The sequence below is a fragment of the Anomaloglossus baeobatrachus genome, assembly GCF_048569485.1.
Source record: "Anomaloglossus baeobatrachus isolate aAnoBae1 chromosome 2 unlocalized genomic scaffold, aAnoBae1.hap1 SUPER_2_unloc_1, whole genome shotgun sequence".
Taxonomy (NCBI): Eukaryota; Metazoa; Chordata; class Amphibia; order Anura; family Aromobatidae; genus Anomaloglossus; species Anomaloglossus baeobatrachus.
Genome location: NW_027441779.1, coordinates 950,922 through 974,669, shown reverse-complemented (window position 1 = coordinate 974,669; position 23,748 = coordinate 950,922). Strand labels below are relative to the sequence as shown.

Genomic DNA, 23,748 nt, shown 5'->3' with positions numbered 1-23,748 from the left:
GCATCCTTGTGGGGATGCAGAACCTTGTAGCACTCTGATGGCTTCAGGGGCGCTAAATCTGCTTTATTATCCCTATGAACCATGCCCCTTTGGTAAAAATCATAAAAATTAGCACAAAATTAGAAAGACCTTATTACTAGAATCATATTTTGGATTTAAACAGCGGGAATAAAATAAGAGAAAAGGCTGTTTAATTTTTGCTCTGGTGACAGGTGTCATGCAAGGTATGAGGAAGTACCAAGTGAATGATGAAAAGGGAAGGGAAACCCTGAGTCTACGGAAGGGGTAGACGGTGACTCCTGACAAAGCCTACTGCTGGGCCCTGGCTTCCCTCACCGCCCTAGATAGGTTGTGCACCTATGCGCCAAACCGGATACCTGAGCCTGGCTGACCCTGAAGCAGACCCTAGGTAGGGAGCAGATGGACTGAGCGCTTAGGCAACCCAACTAAGGCTGCTTTCACACTACGTTTTTTTAACATGCGTCATGAACGTTATTTTAACGCAAAAACGGATCCAGTGCAAATGTGTTTTCATTTCAATGCATTTGCAATGGACTCGCGTCAACATGCGTTCACATGCGTTTGTGTGCGCTATAGTGAGGATCCAGCGACTTGCAGTTTTTTTACTTTTTTCAAAAACGCTACTTGTAGCATTTTTGAGCTGCGTCCAAATACTGTTTTTCACTGGATCCTGACTATACTGCACGCAAACGCATGTGAAAGCTGGCATGCTGATAGACAGGATCCTGCTTGCTCTACTGAGCATGCCCAGAAACCAGCCTGGCGTGATCAGTCTCTGTCTCCCCCTCCCTCACTCCCCCTCCCTCTCTCTCCTCTCTCTCTCCCCCTCCCTCTCTCTCCTCTCTCTCTCCCCCACCTGAAAGCGGTGGACGCTCGTAACCAAGGTAAATATTGGGTAACCAAGCGAAGCACTTCGCTAAGTTACCCGATGTTTACCTTGGTTACGTGTGCAGGGAGCAGGCAGCCCGGCTCCTAGCAGCTACGGACGCTCGTAACCAAGGTAAATATCGGGTATCCAAGCAAAGCACTTCGCTTAGTTACCCGATGTTTACCCTTATTACCAGCGTCTGCAGCTGTCAGATGCCAGCTCCCAGTCTATCACGTTCAGTTCTCCTCACTCCCGATCACATGACTCCAATGCCCGCCCATAAACTTCAAGTGGCAGGATCCTGCAAAATAACACATGCATAACACATGCAGGATCCACTTTTACAGCAAAAAAACGTTCATGACGCATGTTAAAATAACGTAGTGTGAAAGCAGCCTAAGCTCTAAAGAAAATAGAGATAAAAAAACAGGGGGAAGTAAACAAATAACTTATCTCCGGATGACTCAGGGAACTATAGCAATAACAACGTTTCTCCAGATTTATATAAGCCGACTGTTTGCACTGAAGACTTATTAAAGGGAACCTGTCACCAGTTTTGGGGCCTATAAGCTGCGGTCACCACCAGTGAGCTCTTATATACAGCACTCTAACATGCTGTATGTAAGATCCCAGGTCGCTGTGTAGAACATAAAAAACACTTTATGATTCTCACCTAGGAGGTCGCTCCGGTGCAGATTGGTCAAATGGGTGGTGCCTTTCTCTTTCGGCCATCTTTGTTCTCCTTCTGAAGCCAGCTTGCATGATGCGTCCTACATCATGCACACTTACCGGCACTGAGGCCCTGCTCAGAGCAGATGAAAGTATTGTAGTGCGCCTGCGGTGAGTGTGTATGACGCAGGATGTGTCATGCACACAGGCTTCAGAAGGAGGACAAAGATGTCAGAAAGAGGAGGCACCAGTACTGGAGAACAGAGACGTCTCTCTCTCAACTCTCAACTCCACCACAGCGACCGGTTTAGGTAATTATTATAAAGTGATTTTTACATCCTACACAGCAGTCTGGGCTCTTATATACAGCATGTTAGAATGCTGTATATAAGAGCCCACTGGTGGTGACCGCAGCTTATAGGCCCCAAACTGGTAACAGGTTCCCTTTAAGGGTATAAGACAGCACAGAGTGAGGGGAAATGAGGGTATAAAAAGACACCAAGGGAAGTGCTGATGAAAAACAGGTGAAAGGTTGAGGAACTCCACAGGGTCATAAAGGGAATGGGATGAAAACCAAGCAGAGGAGATACATAGATACCAAATACATCAAGCAGGAATAATAGAAGGTCAAGGAACAGTTTGTGCAGCCAAACACTGCAAACTTCTATAGCCGGACACCACATGACTGTCTGTCAACTGTTACACACCCTTGACAACAGGTCCTCTTTAAATTCAAACTAAGTACAGTACAGACCAAAAGTTTGGACCTACCTTCTCATTCAAAGAGTTTTCTTTATTTTCATGACTCTGAAAATTGTAGATTCACATTAAAGGCATCAAAACTATGAATTAACACATGTGGAATGAAATACTTAACAAAAAGGTGTGAAACAACAGAAAATATGTCATATTCTAGGTTCATCAAAGTAGCCACCTTTTGCTTTCTTTACTCCTTTGCACACTCTTTCTCTTGATGAGCTTCAAGAGGTAGTCACCGGAAATGGTTTTCCAACAGTCTTGAAGGAGTTCCTAGAGATGCTTAGCACTTGTTGGCCCTTTTGCCTTCACTCTGCGGTCCAGCTCACCCCAAACCATCTTGATTGGGTTCACGTCTGGTGACTGTGGAGGCCAGGTCATCTGGCTTTGCACCCCATCACTCTCCTTCTTAGTCAAATAGCCCTTACACATCCTTGAGGTGTGTTTGGAGTCATTGTCCTGAAAAATAAATTAAGGTCCAACTAAACGCAAACCGGATGGAATAGCATGCCGCTGCAAGATGCTGTGGTAGCCATGCTGGTTCAGTATGCCTTCAATTTTGAATAAATCCCCAACAGTGTCACCAACAAAGCACCCCCACACCATCACACATTCTCCTCCATGCTTCACCGTGGGAGCCAGGCATGTAGAGTCCATCTGTTCACTTTTTCTGCGTCGCACAAAGACACGGTGGTTGGATACAAAGATCTTAAATTTGGACTCATCAGACCACATCACAGATTTCCACTGGTCTAATGTCCATTCCTTGTGTTCTTTAGCCCAAACAAGTCTCTTTTGCTTGCTGCCTGTGCTTAGCAGGGGTTTCCTAGCAGCTATTTTACCATGAAGGCCTGCTGCACAAAGTCTCCTCTTAATAGCTGTTCTAGAGATGTGCCTGCTGCTTGAACTCTGGGTGGCATTGACCTGGTCTCTAATCTGAGCAGCTTGTAACCTGCGATTTCTGAGGCTGGTGACTCGGATAAACTTATCCTCCGCAGCAGAGGTGACTCTTGATCTTCCATTCCTGGGGTGGTCCTCATGTGAGCTAGTTTTCTTTGTAGCGTTTGATGGTATTTGCCACTGCACTTTGGGACACTTTCAAAGTTTTCCCAATTTTTTGGACTGACTGACCATTTCTTAAAGTAATCATGGCCACTCGTTTTTCTTTACTTAGCTGCTTTTTTCTTGCCATAATACAAATTCTAATATTCAAATTCAGTAGGACTATCAGCTGTGTATCCACCAGCATTCTGCACAACACAACTGATGGTCCGAACCCCATTTATAAGGCAAGAAATCCCACTTATTAAACCTGACAGGGCACACCTGTGAAGTGAAAACCATTTCCGGTGACTACCTCTTGAAGCTCATCAAGAGAATGTCAAGAGTGTACAAAGTAGTAATCAAAGCAAAATGTGGCTACTTTGAAGACCCTAGAATATAAGATATATTTTCAGTTGTTTCACACTTTTTTGTTAAGTATTTATTTCCACATGTGTTAATTCATAGTTTTGATGCTTTCAATGTGAATCTACAATTTTTTTTCAGAGTCATGAAAATAAAGAAAACTTTTTGAATGAGAAGGTGTGTCCAAACTTTTGGTCGGTACTGTATATGGTAAATTCCTATTATAACATTAAATATGGTTCCGAAATGTATTTTATTTTTTTCAAAAATTTGTACATTTTTACACAACATATTGCAAATAACGGGAATGTTTATTTTCCCAAATATGTTTTTCAGTACAAGTTTTGATACCTCGGCCGCCCTAGCTGGCAAGCTGCCAGTGACATTTTCTAAAAACGAAATGCAATTGGCACCACCGCCTGCTGCAGGGATTGGCATTGTATCATTAGCAGAGAGAATCTCCCGTAACTCTTCCTGCCTTTATGTGAAAATATTCATTATTAGCATCGCGCCATTCTAAGAAGAAAATGTGTCCTGTCTAACAAACAGCAGATGTTTTGTAGGAATTTAGAAGAAAGTTTTAAATGTCACCTTGAAATCAGATGTTACTAAGCAACGATCCTACTCTTCAATGTTCTGTTCATGTCAAGCCGCCGCTGCACGCAAATCCATGTACACTGTGCTATGTAACATAAAGATGGCTTTCATCTGGAGTCTAATCTAAAGACTGAACTATTTGTAGAACAATGGGCCTCGATTATCAAAAGTGCCTGACAGAAAAACTAACCTTGCTACTTATAGCAACCAATCAGGGCACCCTTTTTATCCTTAAAGGGGTTGTCCATAGATAAAAGTAATATCCCTTTCTTTTAAGCATTAGCTCCACAACTGTGTCTTGGCTGGGTATGGTATTGTAGATGTTATATATATATATATATATATATATATATATATATATATATATATATATATATATATATAAGGGTTCAAATAGAACACTATACTCACATATTTTTGGCCCTTATCTGACTTGTTGCAGCTCCGCAGCTCAGGGTTTTCTGTGAGAGCCTTAGGTTCTTCCACTGCTGAGGCCCACTGGATCACGTAGGGAGGAGGGGAGGCGACATATTGCAGAGATGACAAATGCGTTGCCATGAACATGATTACATTTGCCTCAGTGTCCGAAGACTCAAACACTATACTCACCTGTTTTAGGCCCTTACCTGAATCATTACAGCTCCGCAGCACAATTTTCAGTGCGGGTCTTTGGTTCTTCCAGCGCTGAGGCCCACTGGATCACGTAGGGAGGAGGGAAGGCGACGCATTGCAAGGACAGCAATAACATGCGTTACCACCAACATGATGACATTTGCCTCAGCGTCGGAAGAATAGAACACTGTACTCACCTGTTTTAGGCCCTCACTTGACTCCTTACAGCTCCGCAGCTCAAGGTTTTCAGTGCGAGTCTTAGGTGTAAAAACGCCAAAAGTCAAAACATTTTTGCACGTCTTTGACTTGCAGAAAAATTTTTGCGATACTTTTAAGGCATAGTCTGAAACTAATATTGATTTTAATCCTAAATATCTATTTATTGTTATAATCAAATCTCTTTTCCTATTCAATAAAATTAAAAAAGTCTCTACCATTACCTCTCTAATTTAACTGCTTTTTTTTTTTTTTTTTTTCTACCTACTTCCATTGTTATGACACTTCAATTGAGGGCCCCCAATGCATTTTGGGATACAGAAACAAATTATCAGCATGTCGTCACCGCCGCTGCCTATATCGCTACCCTGAATCAAAGTGTTATTAGTGACGTCCATTTTTAAGATTGGGTTTGTCTTCCGAGCATGCATCAGTTGTCGATTCCGACATATACTCAGTAAAAGGTCTCCTGTCACCATAGGATATATCACTCTTAAAGCACAGTGACAGTGCACTCCCTCACCGGCTCTAATGAGAAGTGACGAGCCGACAAGAGAGTACACCATCAGTTCACATGTTAAGGCAAGAATGCAGTGAGCAGAGATCAGACCCTGTTGCAGGGAGGATCTCATCTCTATTCGTTATGTTCTGTCTTTACAATGTGCACTTAAAGTACGTACTGGCTTCTCACTTGTCATTAGAACCAGTAAGGGAGTGTACTGTCATTGTGCATTGAAAAGAATATTGTACAGTGACAAGGTTGCTCATACTGAGTATACGTTGAAATGGACAATCGATACATGCCCACTAGAGCAGGGACTAGCCCAGCCCCTGAATCGTTCATCACTGATGACTTTGTTTCAAGGTGGGGTCAGAGGCAGCTCCAGTGATCATAGCCTCTGCCCTCTGATGAGAACTTGTTTTAGGATGGCTTTTGCAGATAGTATATCACGCAGTCCTATGCTACACTGATTTTCTGTGCCCTTCATAATCACAAATAAATGTGTGCAAGCAAGGACGGCATCATCTGTATATGTATCCTATATGTCACTCGGAGAATGGAAATGCAGGAAATCAGCTTTTGTTTACGACACTGAGGCTTCTGCTCAGTGTATATCTGTAAAACGACTTGTTATATTTGGGACAGTTATTTTTCTTCCACCTGTGCACCAAAGTTCCATTCTAATAATCCTCATGTGGACAAACGTTTTACCTAACCTGCCACCAACATCAGCTCAGTCTCTCCTGCTCAGCAGCTGCTTAGTTATCTCAGAGATAGAAGCACTTATAATTGCTCTACCCTATGATTTAAGGAAGCAGTCAGGGAGAACTGGCACTGCTGACCTTACTGGCTGCTGACTACAAGACACACATACATTTTAGCAAGATGTTATCTTGTTAAAAGATGCGTCAGAAAAATACTGTGTGTGTATATATATATATATATATATATATATATATATATACAGTACAGACCAAAAGTTCGGACACACCTTCTCATCTCTAGAAAAATTGTTAAGAGGAGATTTGTGCAGCAGGCCTTCATGGTAAAATAGCTGCTAGGAAACCACTGCTAAGGACAGGAAACAAGCAGGAGAGACTTGTTTGGGCTAAAGAACACAAGGAATGGACATTAGACCAGTGGATATCTGGGCTTTGGTCTCATGAGTCCAAATTTGAGATCTTTGGATCCAACCACCGTGTCCTTGTAGAAAAGGTGAACGGATGGACTCTACATGGCTGGTTCCCATCGTGAAGCATGGAGGAGGAGGTGTGATGGTGTGGGGGTGCTTTGCTGGTGACACTGTTGGGGAGTTATTCAAAATTGAACACGTACAGAACAAGCATGCCTACCACAGCATCTTGCAGCGGCATGCTATTCCATCCGGTTTACGTTTAGTTGGACCATCATTTATTTTTCAACAGGACAATTACCCCAAACACACCTCCAGGCTGTGTAAGGGCTATTTGACTAAGAAGGAGAGTGATGGGGTGCTACGCCAGATGACCTGGTCTCCACAGTCACCAGACCTGAACCCAATCGAGATGGTTTGGGGTGAGCTGGACCGCAGAGCGAAGGCAAAAGGGCCAACAAGTGCTAAGCATCTCTGGGAACTCCTTCAAGACTGTTGGAAGACCATTTCCGGTGACTACCTCTTGAAGCTCATCAAGAAAATGCCAAGAGTGTACAAAGCAGTAATCAAAGGTGGCTACTTTGAAGAACCTAGAATATAAGACATATTTTCAGTTGTTTCACACTTTTTTAAGTATTTCATAACACGTGTTAATTCATAGTTTTGATGCCTTCAATGTAAATCATTTCAGAATCCTGAAAATAAAGAAAACTCTTTGAATGAGAAAGTGTGTCCAAACTTTTGGTCTGTACTGTGTGTGTATATATATATATATATATATATATATATATATGTGCATGTCAATAAATTAGAAAAAAAGCTAATATATTTCAGTAATTAAATACAAAAAGGGAAACCCATTCTACATGCGATTGATTCTTATTCTTTTTTCAGCTTATTCTGTTGTCCTTGTTCTCAGTATCAGATATTTTTATGTAGACTTAAAGTGGCTGGAACTTTATTTTGCAGATACGAGTGCATCTCAATAAATTAGAATATCATCAAAAGTTTATTTCAGTAATACAATACAAAAAGGGATACACATATATTATATAGAGTCATTACACACAGAGGGATCTATTTCTATATATTATATAGAGTCCTTACAAACAGTGATCTATCTCAAGTGTTTATTTCTGTTAATGTTGAGGAATATGGCTTACAGCCATTGAAAACCCAAAAGTCATTATAAAATAAGGATAATGACCACAAAACACCTACAAAGACATATAAAATGGTCCCTTAGTCTGGTTCAGTAGGCTACACAATCATGGGAAGACTGCTGACTTGACAGATGTCCAGAAGGCAGTCATTGACACACTCCACTAGGAGGGTAAGGCACAAAACCACAAAAGGTCATTGCTAAAGAAGCTGGCTGTTCACAGAGTGCTGTATCCAAGCATATTAAAGGAAAGTTGAGTGGAAGGAAAAAGTGTGGTAGGAAAAGGTGCACAAGGAACCGGGATAACCGCAGCTTTGATAGGATTATTAAGAAAAAGCCATTGAAAAATTTGGGGGAGATTCACAAGGAGTGGACGCTGCTGGAGTCAGTGCTTCAAGAGCCACCACACAGAGACGTATCCCAGACATGGGCTACAAGTGTCACATTCGTTGTGTCAAGCCACTCTTGACCAATAGACAAATCGAAATGAAAAAGTAGTAATTATACAATTTTTGTATCATTTCTTTATAGACGAACCTTTGTGTTATCTTTTCTTGCACAATACATTTTTCCATACATTATGTGAGTTTTGTGCTAATGATACTATTTTCTATTTGCAGATGAGAATAGGAATTCACTCCGGCTCGGTCTTTGCGGGTGTGGTTGGAGTCAGAATGCCTCGATATTGTCTATTCGGAAACAACGTCACTTTGGCTAGCAAATTTGAATCAGGGAGTCATCCTCGACGAATCAATGTTAGTCCAACGACATACCAGTAAGTGTGTGCTGCTCATATCCATGTTCACAACATTAAAGATAGTGATACCTAGATATATTTTGTAAGCAAAATTTGTCATCATCATCCTTCCATTAATTTTCACTCCAATACAATAGAAATTACTTATTATTAACCCACGAGGAAAAAAAAGCAGACATATATCACCTCTTGGCTTGGGTCAACTGATGACTCGAAAGGGAATCTGTCAGTAACATCAACCTCCTGCCTGTATTCAGGTCTTTGAAATGTAAATCCATCGACATCTTTATATCTTCCATCTCTTGCTGATTTCTCAAGTAATTTAATTAGTATTTTCATTTATAGACAAATCAAGTGTTAAATGCTTTGGGTGTGAATGAGCACTTATCAAGTCTCTGCCTCCTGAGGCTGTTTCCTCACCTAACACCAGCCTCTCAAGCTTGATTGATAACCAAAGTAAGGTTTCGAGTCCATGTCCCAAGGTTATAAAACTGCAGAAGGTAGTTGCAGGTTCAAAATACTCAGTACACCCCAAGATTAACTCCTTAGGGAGTGTAATTACCAAAATGTGGGTAATTTGTGGGGATTCTACTGTATTGGCAACTCAGGAGCTCTACTAATATGAAATGGCGCCCATCATATATTTGAATTGTTCTCCAAAAATCAAACAGTTCTTCAATTCTGAAACCTTCTTTGTGCTCAAACAGTAAATCCCAACCAAATCTGGGGTACTGCTTGACTTGGAAGTAATTGCATGACAAATTGTAGAGTTAATTTTCTCCTATTACTCCTAGTAAATGGAAAAATTTAGTGATGAGCGGATAGTAACTATCCAGGTTCGGATTATTCGTAATGAATCCCAAAGTACTATGACGGCTTTTGTCCCTAATAATGAACCTAATGTATATCAATGGAGAACCCGAGCATTTTTATTGAAGATTTCCCAGAAAAATGTTTGGGTTTCCCATTTGTATGGGGAGTTTCTACTATTTTGCCACCTCAGGGGCTCTGCAAATATGATATGGCGTCAGAAATCTATTCAAGCCAAATTTGCATTCCACCAAAAAATGTGGTGCCAAGGGGTTAAATGACATTTTTTCCCATAGGAATGTTTACTATACAATACAATACAAACTCCTATCCCTCACCCACAAAGCTCTCCACAGCTCAGCACCACCATATGTCTCATCCCTCATCTCTGTCTATCATCCTACCCACCCCCTTCGTTCCGCAAATGATCTTAGACTAACATCATCCATAATACGAACCTCACACCTCCGTCTCCAAGACTTTTCTCGTGCCGCGCCAGTTTTCTGGAATGCACTACCCCAAAGAAGGCGACTAATATTCAGCCCCCAAGTTTTTAAGCGTACATTAAAAAAACATCTCTTCAGACAAGCTTATCATAATGAAAAAACAAAAAGCCAGCACCAAATGTGCACTACAGCACTAAACATTCCAAACTGTACTTATTATAAAAAAAATTTTGAGATTTTTGGCAAAAAATTGCAATTTCTTGAGCTGCTTCGCCACGTCACGGCAAATCTCATTTGAAGCAGTCCTACACTAAAATATTTTTATAAAATGTGCCATACGGCCTCACATATGAATAGTAGAACTGCTCTTAGCAGCACTCACCTGGTCTATTTCAATCCCGTACCCATGACTGAGTCATGGCTGTGGGCGGGACAGGTCCAAGCAAATGCTGCATGAAGTAAATAGCCTGTGGACAAAGCCTGATGACTTAATGTGAACAGTCACCAACCGCCAAAATCCAGACAGATGGAATACATCCCAAATTGGGGTGCATAGCAAGGTGGAGGTCAACCACCGACCAATTCAATGAAGAAAAAACAAAAAGCCAGCACCAAATGTGCACTACAGCACTAAACATTCCAAACTGTACTTATTATAAAAAAAATTTTGAGATTTTTGGCAAAAAATTGCAATTTCTTGAGCTGCTTCGCCACGTCACGGCAAATCTCATTTGAAGCAGTCCTACACTAAAATATTTTTATAAAATGTGCCATACGGCCTCACATATGAATAGTAGAACTGCTCTTAGCAGCACTCACCTGGTCTATTTCAATCCCGTACCCATGACTGAGTCATGGCTGTGGGCGGGACAGGTCCAAGCAAATGCTGCATGAAGTAAATAGCCTGTGGACAAAGCCTGATGACTTAATGTGAACAGTCACCAACCGCCAAAATCCAGACAGATGGAATACATCCCAAATTGGGGTGCATAGCAAGGTGGAGGTCAACCACCGACCAATTCAATGAAGAAAAAACAAAAAGCCAGCACCAAATGTGCACTACAGCACTAAACATTCCAAACTGTACTTATTATAAAAAAATTTTTGAGATTTTTGGCAAAAAATTGCAATTTCTTGAGCTGCTTCGCCACGTCACGGCAAATCTCATTTGAAGCAGTCCTACACTAAAATATTTTTATAAAATGTGCCATACGGCCTCACATATGAATAGTAGAACTGCTCTTAGCAGCACTCACCTGGTCTATTTCAATCCCGTACCCATGACTGAGTCATGGCTGTGGGCGGGACAGGTCCAAGCAAATGCTGCATGAAGTAAATAGCCTGTGGACAAAGCCTGATGACTTAATGTGAACAGTCACCAACCGCCAAAATCCAGACAGATGGAATACATCCCAAATTGGGGTGCATAGCAAGGTGGAGGTCAACCACCGACCAATTCAATGAAGAAAAAACAAAAAGCCAGCACCAAATGTGCACTACAGCACTAAACATTCCAAACTGTACTTATTATAAAAAAAATTTTGAGATTTTTGGCAAAAAATTGCAATTTCTTGAGCTGCTTCGCCACGTCACGGCAAATCTCATTTGAAGCAGTCCTACACTAAAATATTTTTATAAAATGTGCCATACGGCCTCACATATGAATAGTAGAACTGCTCTTAGCAGCACTCACCTGGTCTATTTCAATCCCGTACCCATGACTGAGTCATGGCTGTGGGCGGGACAGGTCCAAGCAAATGCTGCATGAAGTAAATAGCCTGTGGACAAAGCCTGATGACTTAATGTGAACAGTCACCAACCGCCAAAATCCAGACAGATGGAATACATCCCAAATTGGGGTGCATAGCAAGGTGGAGGTCAACCACCGACCAATTCAATGAAGAAAAAACAAAAAGCCAGCACCAAATGTGCACTACAGCACTAAACATTCCAAACTGTACTTATTATAAAAAAAATTACTACCCCAAAGAAGGCGACTAATATTCAGCCCCCAAGTTTTTAAGCGTACATTAAAAAAACATCTCTTCAGACAAGCTTATCATAATAACTTACTAACCTAACTCTCCCCTGACCCACCTTCTAAATGCTACTCGTAACCTTCTCTGTCCTATTTCTGTCCTCACATCCTACATACAACCAATAGCACGTAAGGGCACCCAAAAGGTTACTGTCTAAAGACCAGATCATTCATCTTTATATGTAACTAATTAATTAGCATAACAATAGCCAGCCAGATCTACAAGTGTGCTTCACCTTTTGTGTCCCCCTTCTTCCCCATAGATTGTAAGCTTTCGAGCAGGGCCCTCATTCCTACTGTAGCTGTTGAATTATGTACTATTTTGTTTTGTATTTGTCTATACAACCCCCCACCGGATTGTAGAGTGCTGCGGAATATGTTTGAGCTATATAAATAAACTTTCTTATTATTATTACTACATCTAGATAAAGATACTGGAATTCTGCTTTTGTCAACACTTTTCTTCTGCATACAGTAAAATTGTCATGTAATGTAGAATTTTACAGAGTCAAATTCTCCTAACAAATCCTTATGAAGATCAATATTTTTTTGATGACTGTCCAATAATCAACACTCAGTTATAATTAGGCCTCATTGGGGATTGGGGTTCGATTATATTATATAGGGATATTTTCAAACTATTTTTATATTAAAGGGGTTGTCCACAACTTTTGCATTGATGATCTCTCCTTAGAAATAGGCCAGCAATGTCTGATCGGCCGGGGTCCGACACTCCGCACCCCCGCCAATCAGCTGTCCTCAGTCCTGGCGGCGGCAGCAGGCCGCCAGAAATGCTCAGTGTCGGAGCTGCTCCACCTTCTAATAGCAACTGTGGCATTCTAATCAATAGGAGGCAGATGTGCAGTACCCGCCCTCGGCCACTATCAGAAGATGGGGCAGCACCAGAACTGAGCATTTCCAGCTTCTAACAACGTTACGGGGAACAGCTGATCTGTGGGGATGTGGAGTGTCGGACCTCGGCCGATCAGACATTGATGGCATATACTAAGGATAGGCTATCAGTGTAAAAGAAGTGAACCACCCCTTTAAGGAAATTTATGGTGCCATATAGAATGTGTTGATTGATGAACCTATAGCTTCTTAAAGCTAAAGAGTAAAGTCTGTTTAGTTTCTGGACTGTCATGTTCTTCACTTGACCTTCAACTAAGCACTTCAGAAAACTATTAGAAATGGGATTAAATTTTAGATAGGGTATTCCTATATTGGGAAGTTTTGTGGATTGTACAGTACTTCGGCTTCTGGTCTGGTTTAGCAGTCAAGGGTATATCCACTGAGATAACAGAATAATTTCTCCAGAGGCCGGCTATGCTTGGAGATGTAACATAATTGAATTACAGGCTTTGGAGGATCTATCTGGCTTGTGACGTTAGCAAGGATTTTACTCTGGAATGGAAACCTAAATATAGCGCTCTAAAGATTTTGTTCCATAAAAATATGGAGACTTATTATTCACTTGTGCTTCAAGAATCGGTTGTAGTTATAATGAAAAGGAGAAGATCATGACTACATTTCCAGAAGATGAAGACCAATTTTTGAGCTCTCAACTAGGATTCTTATTTAGGCCAATACCATTAGGGTATGTGCGCACGTTGCGTACTAGCCCAGCACCTAAAAGGTGCGCTTCAGAGCGCAGCTGAAAAGCTCCGTTCTGAAGCGCATGGTGCCGGCGAGAACGTGCGCTCTGCCTGCAGCTCCTGCCATAGACAGAGCAGGAGCTCCCGGCAAAGCGCACGGAAGAAGTGACATGTCACTTCTTTTTGCGCAGCGCTTCGGCAGTAGCCGAAGCGCTGCGCTCTAAGACGCCACGTGCGCACGGCCCCTGCACAATCTCCATAGACTGTGCAGGGGACGCAGGACGCATGCAGTTACGCTGCGCTACAAAGCGCAGCGTAACTGCATGAATTTACGCAACGTGTGCACATAGCCTTAGGCTCTGTACCTAGGGAGAAGGAAAATATCCTAAAATGAGATATTTGGTAAAAAAAATTCCTTCTTCCATTGACTGACTTGTCAACAGTTGAATAAGCATTATATAATGTCCACCATATAAAAATGTTAAAAGGTATCACCAAAGAAGTGAAATTAATGTATGTTTTTAATGTGATTCTTGTTTTTATTATTCAATAATCGAGCTGGGTGGACTCGCAGAAATTAAAAAAAAAACAAAAAAAAACTGATCCAGTCCGGAATCCGGTACCCATATAACCCTATGGGAATCAGAATCCGGGAATTAAAAATATTTTTGGAAGGGATGGAGGGGTAGGAGCGTGAGCAGTGTACTCACCGAACCTCCGTGTCATGGCGGCAAGCTGCTTCTAGGTTGCACATTCACTTTTGGAGCTGCGTGGGTGAAGCTAGAATGTACGGGCTCCTTACAGGTATGATGTAATTTGTCATGTGATGGGGTAGGCATGTTCAAAATTCAGCCTGCGATGTGTACTCCTCTGTTCAGCCTGAGTGTCCTGCTTCATGAAGGAGGCAGCTCAGGATGAGCTGCGCCCGCGATGTGTATGTACCGCCCCAGCGTCAGCAGCCAAAACTGCTCAGGTCCAGATCCGCGGTGGCTCGAGGGGTCTCCAGACTCAGGAAGGGTCGTGCGGCCACTCGAAATAAAACGGGGGGTATTTACAGGGGGTTGTCTGTTTAGAGTTTGTGATGCCACCCGTAGTGTGTGGTAAGGTGGAGTACCACCGCTGCTGTTGGGAGCGCCCGGTGGCGATGGGATGGCAGCCAGGTGTTTAACCCTTCCGTGGGTAGGGAGGAATGCCCCGGGGCTCGGCGATGGTAGTAAGGGGATACCGTTGGGGAGGAAAGGGTCACTGCGTACTCAGTCCAATAATGCTGACACCGACAACTTGTAAACCGAAATTCTGAGCACCGCTGCAGCAGGGAGGGAGCACGCCTGGATCCCGTGCCCGATGGTGTTGCTTGTTAGCCTGTGACCTTTCCCTTGGCACCTTCTTTACTGGTTGGCCCCTGTAGTATAGAACTAGTCAGGTCCCACTCACCCGTATAGCTAACGGAGTGAGCTTGCTATCAGGGTTCACGCTTGGGATTTTCTGGACTGTGTTTTGGGAAAGTCCTATCTCCCTCATTGCGCTAGAACCCCGATTTTGGAGAACGATTCCTAAAGACTTCATCTTCATTGGGTGAATTACCAGGGTGCTTGAAGCTACTTCCCGGCCTAGGGTCCACCTACCCCGTCGTGCCCTGGCCCCTGCCCCGAGATGGCACAAGGTCGCCGGATGCCCTCCTCGGCAGTTCCGTGCCCCTTGACATGATCCCCTGCGAACGGGGTTCCAGCTCCTTCCAGACCCAGACCAACGTCTGCCACCTACAATTAACAAGGAGCCCAGGTCCTGACCTCCTCCAACTGACTTGTGACCTCTCCTCACGAGAGTCACCACACAACTGACTGCTCCTGACACTCCTGACCCTCCCTAACCAACCCCCCAAGTGGGTGGCCCTATTCCCTTCAGGCTACCCATTGGTGTGTCTGGTGGGTGTGGTGCAGAGTGTTTCTAGGATTTTGATTAGCTTGTTCTTAGCAACACCAAAGGTCAGGGACCCGTAACCAAGGAGGATTGGATACCGTGCAGAAGAGCAGCTTGCACAATACCCTGTGACGACCTGATAGGCCAGGAGGTCACATTTACTCCTCTGTTCAGCCTGAGATGACTGCTTCATGAAGCAGGCATCTCAGGATGAGCTGCACCCGTGATGTTTACTCCTGTGTTCAACCTGAGCAGCCTGCTTCATGATGCAGGCAGCTCAGGATAAGCTGCGCCCGCGATGTGTACTACTGTGTTCAGCCTGAGCTGCCTGCTTCATGAAGCAGGAGGCTCAGTATGAGCCGCATCGGCGATGTTTCCTCTTCTGCTCAGTCTCGGCCTCCTGGTGCATGAATCATGTTGTGCAATTGATTCTTTATGATAAGTTTTCTAAAGGACTCACAGTAGTAAGTTTTAATGAGAAAATATATACATTACACTGTATGTCTCGTATCAGTGGAAAAATATATCTTTGTACCGTGTTAGCAAGTATAGATAAAAAATTGTTTAAAAGAACCGAAGTCCTCAGTGTTTGATACCTTTTAATGGCTAACTGAAAAGATGGTAATAATTGCAAGCTTTCGAGACTACTCAGGTCTCTTCATCAGGCATGGTATAACACAAAATCTGAAGAGTCACATATTTATACACAACAGGACATAGAAAAGTGCAGTAAAGAAAAAAAAAAAAACAAGTTACATGAAACAGAACTATCACTATGGCAGGAGGGCAAGCTGTTGTGGCCATAAATATTGCTGCAGTTCAGTGTGAAAGTTTTATTGCCCTCTGATTGAGGTCTGGTCCAGGCTGTGACACGCTCGAATGGTCTGAGCAGCACATCTCTTAACTGATGTAAAAAGACATGAATCCATGAGACACATTCATTCCTGCTCTGAATGTGTCAAAGGTCATCATAAGTTTGTACTCCCATAGTCTCCTGTCTCTTTGGGACTTGAAATTTCCTTTCAATACCAGCAATTTCATGTCCATGATGCTGTGGTCTGGGTTACAAAAATGTTTGGCCACAGGTAGATCTATCCTTTTTTCTCTAATTGTGTGGCGGTGAGAATTCATCCATGTCCTGAGCTGTTGTCCGGTCTCCCCTACATACAGACCCCCAGTTGGACATTTGGTACATATAATTAAGTACACCACATTAGTTGTGGTGCAGCTGAAGGTACCTGGGATCTTGTAGTCCTGATGTGATCTGGGAATCTTTATCTTGTCCGTTGTCAGTATAAATGGACAGGTCTTACATTTTTTCTGGTTGCAGGGAAATGTTCCTGTTGTTGTTGGAGAGGATAGGGAGCTTCTGACAATGATGCTTCTTAGATTTGGGGGCTGTCTAAAACACAGAACTGGGGGGTCTGGAAAAATAGATTTTAACTGGGCATCTTTTTGCAGTAATGGTTGTAGTTTCCGTGCAGCTGATCTGAACACCTCCAGATGTGGATTGTAGGTGACTACAAGAGGGATAGACCCAGAGTGCTACCTCAAATTAAATAGTATAAAAACAGTTTTTATTGAAATTCATTAAAAATTGAAGAGCCACCAGAATATCAAGAAACCATCTCCTACATTATAAAACTAAAGAAGAAAACAATCGGGTCCCTCTTGTAGTCACCTACAATCCACATCTGGAGGTGTTTAGAGGAGCTGCACAGAAACTACAACCATTACTGCAAAAAGATGCCAGGTTAAAATCTATTTTTCCAGACCCCCCACTTCAGTGTTTTAGACAGCCCCCAAATCTAGGAAGCATCATTGTCAGAAGCTCACTGTCCTCTCCAACACCAACAGGAACATTTCCCTGCAACCAGAAAAAATGTAAGACCTGTCCATTTATACTGACAACGGACAAGATAAAGATTCGCAGATCACATCAGGACTACAAGATCCCAGGTACCTTCAGCTGCACCACAACCAATGTGGTGTACTTAATTATATGTACCAAATGTCCAACTGGGGGTCTGTATGTAGGGGAGACAGGACAACAGCTCAGGACAAGGATGAATTCTTACCGCCACACAATTAAGGAAAAAAGAATAGATCCACCTATGGCCAAACATTTTTGTAACCCAGACCACAGCATCATGGACATGAAATTGCTGGTATTGAAAGGAAATTTCAAGTCCCAGAGAGACAGGAGACTATGGGAATACAAACTGATGATGACCTTTGACACATTCAGAGCAGGAATTAATGTGTCTCATGGATTCATGTCTTTTTACATCAGTTAAGAGATGTGCTCTTCTGACCATTAGAGCATGTCATAGCCTGGACCAGACCCTGATCAGAGGACAATAAAACTTTCACACTGACCTGCAGCAATATTTATGGCCACAACAGCTTGCCCCCTGCCATAGTGATAGTTCTGTTTCATGTAACTTGTTTTTTCTTTTTCTTTACTGCTCCATTCTATGTCCTGTTGTGTATAAATATGTGACTCTTCAGATTTTCTGTTATACCATGCCTGATGAAGAGACCTGAGTAGTCTCAAAAGCTTGCTATTATTACCATATTTTCAGTTAGCCATTAAAAGGTATCAACCACTGAGGATTTCGGTTCTTTTAAACAATTTTTTATCATATCAGTGGGAAATTCATTGCTGCTCACGTTCCATTTATACAACTTAAGAATTGGAAGGTCAGCTGTAAACATGACATAGGAGACACAGACACTGCTGTATATATGCCACATTAGCGATACCGATACTGCTATATACATCTCATAATAGACACTGAGAAAACTGTTTATATATAACATAGGAGATACGGAGACTGCTATTTATACATCACATAGGAAACACTGACACTGCTAAATATACCGTATTTTTTGCTTTATAAGACGCACCGGATTATAAGACGCGCCCCAAACTTAGACATAAAAAAGGTAAAAAAAAAGAAAAATGGGGTCCGTCTTATAATCCGGTGTTCTCTTACCGGAGGGGGGCAGCAGTGGTGGTGAAGCGGGGTCACAGGAGGCAGCGGCTCAGTGGCAGCGGGGTCCGTGGTGGCAGGTGTCGTCCGTGGTGGCAGGTGCAGTGGCGTCCGGGGTGGCAGGAGCCGGGGGGCCCGTGGTGGCAGGAGCCGCGGGGCCCGTGGTGGTGGTGGCAGCAGCAGCGTCGGCGACGGCGGGTGAGTCATGCAGCAGGCCGGTGCAGTGAGTGTTCCAGTGTCCGCGGTCCCGGTTCAAATAATGGCGCCTGGAGCGGCGCATGCGCAGATGGAGCTCTCGTCCAAGAGCTCCATCTGCGCACGCGCACGCTGCCATCATTTGAAACTGGGACCGCGGACAAACTGGGTAACTTGCTCCACAGCCGCCCGCCCCGCACTCACACAGTGGCAGCCAGCAGGCTACCCGCCCACCCTGCGTGCAAGCGGCCGGGTAATGTGCTTGCGTGTGGCGGGCAGCCATCTGCCGCCCGCACAGGCACCCTACCGCCGCCCGCACACAGCACCCGGCCGCTGCCCGCACACAGCACCCAGCCGCCGCCCGCACACAGCACCCAGCCGCTGCCCGCACACAGCACCCAGCTGCCGCCTGCACACAGCACCCAGCTGCCGGCCACTGCCCGCACACAGCACCCGGCCGCCGCCCGCACACAGCAACCGGCCGCACACAGCACCCGGCCATCGGCCGCAGCCCGCACACAGCACCTGACTGCCGCCCGCACATAGCACCCGGCCGCCGGCCATTGCCCGCACACAGCACCCGGCCGTCACCCGCACACAGCATCTGGCCACCGCCTGCACACAGCACCCGGCCGCAGCCCGCACACAGAACCCGACTGCCACCCGCACACAGCCACGGGTACCCGGCTGCCACCGCACGCAAGCACAGGTACCCGGCCGCTTGCACGCAGCCACAGGCACCCGGCCGCCCGATCACCGCACAGACAGGACCCCCAGGTACTGTTATATTCGCTTTATAAGACGCACCCCCCATTTTCCTCTCAAATTTTTGGGAGGAAAAGTGCGTCTTATAAAGCGAAAAATAAGGTACATCACAAATGAAACACCGAGATGCAGTTTCTACATGACATACGAAACACTGAAACTGCTGAATATACATCCTATATGGAACACAAAGACTACTATATATGGCACATAGGAGACACCAAACTATCTATTCCCGCCTCTGTCTGTCTGCCTGGGCCAGAATTAACGTCTATGACGGCGTCAGGCAGAGGAAGGCCAGGCAGGCAGACAGGGGCGGGAATATAATGTGTGCAGAATTATTAGGCAAATGAGTATTTTGGTCACATGATAATTTTTACACATATTGTCCTACTCCAAGCTGTATAGGCTTCAGAGCTAACTACCAATTAAGTAAATCAGGTGATGTGCATCTCTGTAATGAGGAGGGGTGTGGTGTAATGACATCAACACCCTATATAAGGTGTGCTTAATTATTAGGCAACTTCCTTTCCTATGGCAAAATGGGTCAGAAGAGAGATTTGACAGGCTCTGAAAAGTCCAAAAATTGTGAGATGTCTTTCAGAGGGATGCAGCAGTCTTGAAATTGCCAAACATTTGAAGCGTGATCACCGAACAATCAAGCGTTTCATGGCAAATAGCCAACAGGGTTGCAAGAGTCGTGTTGGGCAAAAAAGGCGCAAAATAACTGCCAATGAATTGAGTAAAATCAAGTGTGAAGCTGCCAAGATGCCATTTGCCACTAGTTTAGCCATATTTCAGAGCTGCAACATTACTGGAGTATCAAAAAGCACAAGGTGTGCCATATTCAGAGACATAGCCAAGGTAAGAAAGGCTGAAAAACGAACATGTTTGAACAAGAAACATAAGATAAAACGTCAAGACTGGGCCAAGAAATATCTTACGACTGATTTTTCAAAGGTTTTATGGACTGATGAAATGAGAGTGACTCTTGATGGGCCAGATGGATGGGCCAGAGGCTGGATCAATAAAGGGCAGAGAGCTCCACTCTGACTCAGACGCCAGCAAGGTGGAGGTGGGCACTGGTATGGGCTGGTATCATCAAAGATGAACTTGTGGGGCCTTTTTGGGTTGAGGATGGAGTGAAGCTCAACTCCCAGACCTACTGCCAGTTTCTGGAAGACAACTTCTTCAAGCAGTGGTACAGGAAGAAGTCGGTATCGTTCAAGAAAAACATGATTTTCTTGAAGGACAATGCTCCATCACATGCATCCAACTACTCCACAGCGTGGCTGGCCAGAAAGGTCTAAAAGATGAAAAAATAATGACATGGCCCCCATGTTCACCAGGTCTGAACCCCATAGAGAACTTGTGGTCCCTCATAAAATGTAAGCTCTACAGGGAGGCAAAACAGTCCACCTCTCGGAACAGTGTCTGGAGGCTGTGGTGGCTGTTGCACACAATGTTGATCGTAAACAGATCAAGCAACTGACAGAATCTATGGATGGTAGGCTGTTGAGTGTCATCATAAAGAAGGGTGGTCATATTGGTCACTAATTTTTTGGGGTTTTGTTTTTGGATGTCAGAAATGTTTATTTCTAAATTTTGTGAAGTTATATTGGTTTACCTGGTGAAAATAAACAAGTGAGATGGGAATATATTTGGTTTTTATTAAGTTGCCTAATAATTCTGCACAGTAATAGTTACCTGCACAAACAGATATCCTCCTAAGATAGCCAAATCTAAAAAAAAACACTCCAACTTCCAAAAATATTAAGCTTTGATATTTATGAGTCTTTGGGTTGATTGAGAACATAGTTGTTGATGAATAATAAAAAAAATCCTCTAAAATACAACTTGCCTAATAAATCTGCACACAGTGTAGATAGCAAGACCCAAACCCACATATTCCCTTCCTGTTGCACCTGTCAACCAAATAGCCGTGCATTGCTGAAATTTGCAGATATATTTCTGAAATACAACCTCCAATCTCTGAAGAAAAGCTCTGCTTACATTCAGCATCTCAGCACCAGTATAGCACTGGCTTTACTTTATATATGAAAATCCTGCTGGTTGGTGCCCTTTAATAGGACAGGTATGCTCCGATGTTTCTTCTCGATAACGGATTTGCAAGGTTAGATCCGTTAGACCTATGTCATCAACTCCGATTTAAAGTGAGGTTGTCACCTTACCAGGTGCCTATACTCTTATTTCTAAGTCTGAAAAATCAAGATAATAATCTGGCTTGTGGTATGTAAATTAAACAGGACTGGCCATAATTGGTTGCCATATGTAGTTGAAGTCAGAGAGCATTCACCGGCTTCATTGAACAGGAAGGCAGATTGTCACACACAATAACGAGAGTCATCGAACCCTTCTGGTGATGTGCCTGCTTGTGGATGGTAATCACGACCTTCTGGGCATGATTACAAGATTCGAGGCTGGACTTGGCTGACAATCCGGACTTGTCAATGCCTCACCAGACTAGTCCTGGCTGATTTGCATACTACAAGCCAGATTTATAACTTGACTTTTCAGACTTAGTATATAAGTGTATGGCACATAGAGAACATTCTTAAAATCCAGGAATAGACTTATGTAAAGTAATGGTGGCCGTTTAGGAGGGGCTGAGGAGCTGACTGGTTACCTTTAAGAGAGGGGTTGCCTTCTTAAAACAACATTTTTAATGATAGAAATGTAGGAGGAGGCGGTAACTGTGAAGGCAATTGATAAATAAAGGGATTGTCCTATGAACAAACTACATTTAAATGAATAGATCTGAGATTAAGTATAATTTCCACAATTGAATGTGTTAAAAAAAAAGGTTCCTGTTCTGTGTCCTGTGTAATGGATGTGTGCGACCATGCAGGAACATGGTCAGATATACCAGAGGTAGGGGAGGACAGAAAAAAGATTATATAGTCATGACAGTATAAGATCGCAGTCGATTATTTCTGTGAGGCAAAAACACGTTTTTAAACAGGTCAGGAAATTACCGTATTTTTCGCTTTATAAGACGCACCTGATTATAAGACGCACCTAGGTTTTAGAAGAGGAAAAATTAAAAAAAAAAATTGAGCCAAATAGTGTGCTAAAACATTATAATAAAATTAAAAAAACCCCATTATTTTAACAATTTAGACTCAACAGGAGGGTCTGTTATGGGGGGATCTGTGGATGATGCACTGCTGTGGGGGACCTGTGGATAACGCACTGCTATGGGGGACCTGTGGATGACACTGCTATGGGGGACCTGTGGATGGCGCACTGTTATGGGGGACCTGTGGATGACGCACTATTATGGGGGACATGTGGATGACGCACTCTTATAGGGGACCTGTGGATGACACTGCTGTGGGGGATCTGTGGATGACGCACTATTATGGGGAACCTGTGGATGATGCATTGCTATGGGGGACCTGTGGATGACGCACTATTCTGGGGACCAGTGGATGATGCACTGTTATGTGGGATCCGTGGATGACACGGCTATGGGGGACCTACATGATGCACTTTTATGGGGATCTGGGACTACCACCCCCCTCATCCTTAGGAATACACCCATGTACTGTATACCATACATGGCTGTATTCTGAAAGATGAGGGGGGTGGTAGTCACATTTACACTTTGGCCACTACATTAGTCCCTCCCTGGAGTGTTTACACTAAAGGACTACAGCCCCGATCATCCTTCAGAATACACCGATTGATACAGTATATTCTGAAGGCTGATGATGGGGGTTGTATTCCCCTTCAGTGTTTTTTGCTCACCTACTAGGACCCTTCGTTCAACTGACAACACTTTGTCAGGCTCAGATCACTGATTGGTAGAGGCAGCTCTGCAGAAGTTGTCTCCACCAATCAGCATCCAGCCCTAGTGAGGAGGAGGAGAATCATTCTTCTCTCTCTCCTCTTTCTTATGATAGTCTCCGCCTGCTGCGGAGATCTAAAATGGAGCCCGCGCATGCGCAGATCGCGATCTTCGAGAACCGTGATCTCTATCTACGCCTGCGTAGCCTCCGACGTGATGGACTTCAGGAAAATGGCTACGGAAGGCGGCGCATGCGCAGATGGAGATCTTGCTTCTCTGAGATCTCCATCTGCGCCTGCGTCACCTCCGCAGCTATTTTCCGGAAGTCGCGTTGGAGGCAGCGCAGGCGCAGATAAAGATTTCGGCTATGGTGACCGCTGCTGTAGCCGATTACCACGGGATCCATGGCGGCCGCCACCGCAGCCGATTTCCGGGGGATCCATGGCGGCCGCCACCGCAGCCGATTTCCGGGG

General features: G+C 43.9%; 1 protein-coding gene across 1 annotated transcript in view; it reads left to right on the top strand.

Moving 5' to 3' along the window:
- GUCY1A2 (guanylate cyclase 1 soluble subunit alpha 2) overlaps window positions 1-23,748 on the top strand; it is a 348,066-nt gene that overhangs the window by 308,352 nt on the left and 15,966 nt on the right. Inside the window, exon 7 of the mRNA XM_075331311.1 lies at window positions 8,563-8,717. Coding sequence (XP_075187426.1) covers window positions 8,563-8,717 — 155 coding nt within the window. The remainder of the gene's footprint in view (window positions 1-8,562; window positions 8,718-23,748) is intronic.